This window comes from Petaurus breviceps, unplaced genomic scaffold (genome assembly GCF_028583685.1).
Source record: "Petaurus breviceps papuanus isolate PSGF00001 unplaced genomic scaffold, PetGlider_PUasm1.0 154, whole genome shotgun sequence".
NCBI lineage: Eukaryota > Metazoa > Chordata > Mammalia > Diprotodontia > Petauridae > Petaurus > Petaurus breviceps.
The window spans coordinates 10024854-10031863 of record NW_027185715.1 but is presented as its reverse complement, the minus strand read 5'-3'; the positions used below and the strand labels follow the sequence as shown (position 1 = coordinate 10031863).

General features: G+C 40.3%; 1 protein-coding gene across 2 annotated transcripts in view; it reads right to left on the bottom strand.

The window, feature by feature from the left end:
- Window positions 1–7010, bottom strand: part of SRGAP1 (SLIT-ROBO Rho GTPase activating protein 1) — a 354115-nt gene that overhangs the window by 40359 nt on the left and 306746 nt on the right. For both annotated transcript variants that reach the window (XM_069080728.1, XM_069080734.1), the window contains exon 15: window positions 5209–5343. In XM_069080728.1, the coding sequence (XP_068936829.1) occupies window positions 5209–5343 (135 nt within the window). The remainder of the gene's footprint in view (window positions 1–5208; window positions 5344–7010) is intronic.

Below are 7010 nucleotides of genomic sequence, written 5' to 3'. Positions count from 1 at the left end.
TGTGTGTGTGTGTGTGTGTGTGTGTGTGTGTGTGTGTGTGTGTGTGTAGGGGGGAGGGAAGAGGGAAGGAGAGAGACAGAAAAGGAGTGAGGAGGAGGGGAGAGAGACACAGAGAGAGAGACGGAGACAGAGAGACAGAGAGGGAGAGAGAGAAATGTAAGTAACTTTAGACTTGGGGGTGGTAGGGGAGTGGGAGGGGCAGACTCGGAAAGGCTTCTTGCAGAAAGTGAGATTGGAGCTGGGTCTTGAAGGGAGCCATGTTTCTAAGGCAGGTCAAATTCAGGTCTTTCTGACTCAAAAGTCCAGCCCTCTGTCCACTACCCTTCAGCTACCAAATAGGACATTTCCCAAAACAATCAAAACATACCAGGAAGATCTACAGGGCCTAACAAAGGGATATGAAGGAAAAAAATTCCTGTTCAGATTAAATGTCACTTCAAATGGTTCTGTAAAGGGAAGAGGGTGGGGAAACTGTGGACACCAATACAGCAACATTATTGGAAGCTGACAAGGCCTAAATCTAATGATTAGGCCAATGATCTCTCCTGCCCCTGACTTCCCACTGAATATTTTCCTGTGTGACATTTATTATACTTGTGTTACTCTGCAATGTAATATTATAAGCACACACACTTAAAAAAAATTGGAGTTGTGATATAATTGCATTAGGGAATTCCAGAATTCCTAGGGAGGCAACTTTTCCCCCCGTCCCTCCCAAGGCAGATCCCACTAGCTCTGTAACTTAAGAAAGTCTCAGATGATAGGACTTGCCAGTGGGTATCAGAACTTAAACCCGAGTCTTTCAAGATTCCCAGGCTGGTCCTCAAAACCATCCTTCTTCTGGTATACACTTGGCTGTGTATTTCACCTTTCTTGTTCCTTGAAGGTAGGGAATTTGAGTCTGTATCTCTTATGGCATCTAGGATATTGCAGATGGTCAATAAATGGTCCTGGATATACATACATACATATATACATACATACATACACACACATATGAGTATCTGTGTATATATTTGTGTGTATATATTATACACACACACATATATCTATATCTGTGTTTAAAATCCCAGTTTGGCTTGCCCCTTCCTTTTCTGACCTTGAGCAGGAGAATAAATTTCTCTAGGCCTCAGAGTCTTAATCTATAAAAAGAGGTGGCTGTATCCTAAATCTACGATCCTAAGATCAGTTGAACAATACCTGAAAATCATGGAGAGAAAAAATGCTCACCTGGAAATAAATCATAATAGTTAAGAAACCCATCTGGAGGTTTCTGGGTGACACTGGCTTCCTGGCTGTTCTAAAAACATGACCCTCCATTTGGGCATTCTTTCTGGCTGTCCTCTATGCCTAAAAGATCCTCCCTCCTCTATTCTGCCTCTTGACTTCCTTAAATCCCATCTAAAACTCACATTCTATAGGAAACCTTCCCAAACTTCTCTTAATTCCAGTGCCTTCCCTCTGTAAATGATTTCCTATTTATCTTTTATATAGCTTGCTACACACACACACACACACACACACACACACACTCGTCTGTATGTTGTCTCTCCTATTAGACTGTAAGCTTCATGAGGACAGGGATTGTCTTTGCCTATTTTCGTAACCCCAGCACTTAGCAGTGTCTGGCACATAGTAGGAGCTTAATAATTGTGAACTGATTGACCAGCCTTTGTAAGAAGCCCTTATGAGGTGACATAGTAGAAGAAAAATGGAATAGAAGTCAGGAAACAAGTGTTGCTGATGGGCTGACTAAGCTCCTGGCACGGCATCATGATAGAGGGAGAGGGCTGTGTCTCCCCTTCAGCTGTCACGTGGGATACCTAAAGAAGACAATGACCCATGCAAGGAGAAATCTGCTGAATGTTGCCGATGAAAATCCCCAGGGTGCTTCTTTCCCCATATTTAAGGCAATTTTCAGTATGTGAGGGAAGATTTTGGTCATGGTAAAAGGGAATTCCAGGATCATGACATATCTTTTTTTCTCCTAGTTCTTTCCAGCTGGGTCAAAAGTCTGCTGTGATGACTCAGGCAATGTGTGTGTGTGTGTGTGTGTGTGTGTGTGTGTGTGTGTGTGTGTGTGTGTGTGTGTGTGTGTGTGTGTGTGTGTGCATGTTGAAATGCTTCAGACGGAGGCTGAGTTTGAAAAATACTGCAAAATGAGCACCCGCCACTTCCCCCAATGTGGGTTCGAGCTACCAGCTCGAAACCCGCATCTCTACTTTCCAGAACTGGCCTTTCATGGAGGACTGTGCCTGCACCCCGTAGCGGATGGCTGAAGCTGGGTTCATCCATTGCCCAAGTGAGAACAAGCCTGATTTAGCCCAGTGCTTTTTCTGTTTCAAGGAACTAGAGGGCTGGGAGCCAGATGACAGTCCTATGTTGGAACATCAAAAGCACTCATCTACGGTAGGTGTGCCTTCACCAGCATTAAGCAGAATACTGAAGATTTAACACTCGCTGAGTTCCTGAAACTGGACAAAGAAAGATCCAAGAATAAGATTGTAAAGGAAACCTCCCAGAAAAGAAGGGAATTTGAAGAGTGCAAAGGAAGTACGGCGTGTCATTGGGCAACTGGCCGTACTAGAACAACTGACTCCTCTCTCCTTAATCTCTTAGCCCACAGCTTAATCATTACTTCGGAGGTGTTCTCCAAATATCCGTGTGGAAATGCCTAACGATGCCTTATAGCACTAGAGAATGTTGGAAATCTGAAGTTAGATTTCATCAGCTCTTTTGCACTTGGACGTGGCTCTATATTCTCCAGCTAGTGTTTATGGGATGGTGACTTCTATCTTTTTGGAGCTATTTCTAAAATTGTTGTACTTTTATATCGCTTCCCCCTGGCCTTGCCAGGCGCTAGATAAAGACCTGGGTGAGAAATAGAAGGGATTAACAGCACTGAATCCATTTTTATATTACTATTCATGACTGATAAACTTTCTCATAGCTAGTACTCATAGTTAGCATTTGTTGTCTGACTTTCTATCTCTGGATCCTGGGATTTGAGGGTGAAAATGTTCTGTTTGTGAATGAATTTATAATCCCCACAGTTAATATACAATTGGTTAATTAAGGAAGTAGTATTTTTATACTTTGGATTTATATTGCACCATTTTTACATTGTACACAAAGCAATTTGAAGATTTCTTCATTTATCAAAATGACCTTTTGAAGGTACTGTTGCCTTTGTTTTATCTTATCAGGAATATGAGGGCTTCCAACACAAGATCTGACTGAAATCACATCACTTAACAAAGCCTTTGAATGATGCCATGTGTTTTATAAATTAGCAATCTGGCTGTTTGTAGCAATATCCATTTTTGGGGGGGTGGCTAGGTGGCACATCTAATAAAGCACCGGCCCTGGAGTCAGGAGGACCTGAGTTCAAATTCAGTCTCAGACACTTAACACTTGCCAGCCATGTGACTTGGGCAAGTCACTTAACTCCAATTGCCCTGCCTTCCTCCCTCCAAAAAAGCAAAAAAAAAGAAAAAGATCTATTTTTTTTAGTACTAGTAAATACATTTTATGATTCAACAATCTCAAATACAGAGAAATAATGCCTTTAAGAAAAAAAAAAGAAATGCTTCAGAGACATTTTGAATCACCCACAATTATATCTAAGCTAGAGGAGGCTTTTTGGGAACAGAGTTCTTAAAAAGCATATTGGTTGGTAGTCCTCTCTCCCTCTAGAAAGTACTTTGCATTGATTTGGTGTATACATTTTGAATTTTGTTAAATGTGTCCGTGTTATATTACCTATCGTGTGTCTGTGTTATATTCCCCAAACCTTTCCTCATCTAGTAAAAAATAAGTATCATGAAATTGGGGCCTGTTTCATTTTAGTCTTTCTATCCCTGAACATAGTTGGCATTTAACTCACTGAATTGAATTAAGGAAGAATTGTGACCCTGAACTTTTATTCTCTTGCTATCTACGTCATCATTTCTGGTGTGGTACATGTGTTGCAGCAGTCATAATGTGAATATGAAGGCTGACCCTTGACATTTCCATTAATGATAATGTTTATACTTTGCAAAGAACTTGGAGGGGAGGGCGTGTTTCTATTAACCAAACATACAGGTCTGCCAATAACTGTCTGTAGGCAATTAGCTGGTATGGTAGATAAAGCACTAGTCTGTGAGTTAGGAAGATCTGAGTTCAAATCCCACCTCAGACACCTGATAGTTGTGTGACCTTGGGCAAGTCACTTAACATCTCTATGCTTTAGTTTCTTCATCTGTAAAAAGATGGTTGGACTTGATGGTTTCTGAGGTTCCATCTATCTTTAAGGCTGTGATCTATTCTTTTTAAACACATGCTATAGGACACAGTGTTAGAACACTCACTTCCTAGGATCAGTTTTTACTTTCCTCATTTCACTTTTAGAGAGCTTGGGACAAAAAAAAAATCAAACAAAACATTCTAGGGATACCAGCTTCAGAGTCTTCTGTGACATAATATTGCTTCATTGTCAAGTTGCTATTTGCATAACATTTTACAAAACTATTACACACACTCGCAATCTCATGTGGACCTCCCAACTGTCCTAAGGCAGGCAATGCAGAAGCCTGTCTGTCCTTCTCCCACGCTGCCCTCCCTTCTCCATTCTGAATATAGCTTTGACTCCTCAGCAGAGCATGATTTCACCTTGGTCAGCCCTCAGAAAGGGTTTCACTCCCTAGTGACGATGATATGTGCTAACCGGAATTCATCTCAATGGAGCAGGAATTCCTTGAAGCAGTTACCAAAATGTGGACATGTTACCAGATGTCTAAGTTGGGCTACAGTGAGATGGGAGAAGAACCATGAGCCCAAAGCAAACAAAACAAAACAGAAATGACAACATCTCATTTGTACGAATCTCACTTTCCTCTGGCTCTTAATCTGCCTGAACTCATCTTTGCATTTGGAAGAAAATGAACAGCCCTGGAAGTTTCAATATTCCATACTTGATTCAGAAATGCCCTCACAACTGCACTCCATTCCAGGAATGTGCCTGTGTTCAATCCCACTCCAAAAAGGGAGTGACCCTGGCTACAAAGCAAGACTCACCCTGGAGACGCACTGCTCCAGAATGGAAACAGCTTGTCTCCGAAATCCAGGGGGCTATCTCTTGCCCTTTCCAGGAAGTTGTTAATTGAAACACATAGTTCTGCAGAAAGAAGGATTTTTTTTAAAAAAAAAGCAAAAAAGTCCACTTACTGACACAAGAAATAAGATCATTAAATCTTTCCTTAGGAAAGAGGGGGTTTTCCAGCCCACGGAAAAAGAGTTTCAGAACTCCTGCAACTGAGTTAATGTCATGGTTACTTTGGTCATCAGCCAAAGGATTTTCACCTAAAATAAATAAGTAAAAAAACAAATTATTCATATACTTTTGTTCACTCTGATCAAAACCACAGACATTTCTTTACAAGGTTGTTAATTATAATTATGATCTATGAGGTTTTATATGGGACTAAAATTAAAATTACTGGTTTAGAAATCCCACCCTGTGATTACACTAAAAATAGTAGGCTAAAATAAAGCTGTTTTAAAATCTTGTTACCAAATAATACCATACAATTTACCAAAATGTAAAGAAAAAAAAGTTGCGGCATTCATAATTCTACCCAAGTTTCTCTCCCCTTCCAAAGAGCAATCTAACATCAACATTTGAATTTCATTCTCTTCCCAGACTCCCCATGCTGCAGAGTAAAAATTCAATATGTGTGTGCCTGGGGTAGTTCAGTGTTTCAGAAGTAATGCAGACTAATCCTAATTGCCAAGTTCTGCAAGAATATGAATGTTCCCCTGCTCCCCCCACCCCCAGATAAATCTATTCTAAATGGAGAGAATCTTAAGTATCTGAAGATTTGGTAGCTTTTTCAGGCTATCTAGAAGGGTTGATTAGAAAAACTCAGCCTTAATTTGTCAGAAAAGGGGAAAAGTGGTCTTTTTTTGGGTGTATGATGGCATTTAACTTTTTGTTTTGTGTTGTATCCTACGTTTGTAAGTGTACAACACAACATATTTATGGTGTTACATTTTGGGGGCATTGGAGTAGACCAGTATACACCTTCATCCCTACTATACACTCCTTTATAAGGTCACCCACTTTTTACAGAGAGATACCAAATCAGTTTGGTTAAATACATTGAAAGGCCAAGAAAATAACTCACTGGATGATTCCTGGTTCCATGTTTAAATCATGTTTGTTATCCATAAAGTATGGAGACACTTAGCTATTTCACAGAACACTCACCTTCACTCTATGATTTGTTAACTTTGATGACGAATTCTTTGGTTCCTGAACAAACAACCTCTCATTTCCCTTTCTTATTTCTAGGAACAGTGTACTAGGAAATCACCGATAAATATAACCATTTTGTACCTCCTTAACATGGAGAAACTGCATATCTGAAATGAAGTTCTGCTGCTTATAACAGAATTATATGGCTTTCTAGCACCCTTGGATTGAAGAGGGACTCTTTCATACAGAGAGAGATTGTTTTCCTCTCACCCTGAGGGGTAGAAATTACCCAGAATGCCAACATCAAGCTTGTGAAGGTTTGCAAGAGAGTGCCTTTAAAGTGATATCAGGCTTCCATTTTTTTCTTAGGGGAGATGGGGAATGGCTGCTGCTGCTATTACAATAGGAGGCTAAGAACAAGAGAGAGACAGAGAGACAGAGAGAGATAGAGAGGGAGAGGGAGAGAGGGAGAGAGGGAGAGAGAGAGAGAGAACACCATTGGCTTAAAGCAGCTAAAAAGGACAATGATGATTCTTTCCCTCTTGCTCTTTCTCCCAGGGAGAAATGAGTTCCTGTTTAAAAGCTTATCTCCATTTTTTTGGAGTTACATTTATAATTTCTGACTAATTAGTTTGAATATAAAGTGATCTATGATGGCTAGTTTGTATCTCAATACTTCATTATATATGAATAAGGAGTTACCAAAAAGAGGGAGAGAGAGAGACGGAGAGAGAGAGAGAGAGAGAGAGAGAGAGAGAGAGAGAGAGAGAGA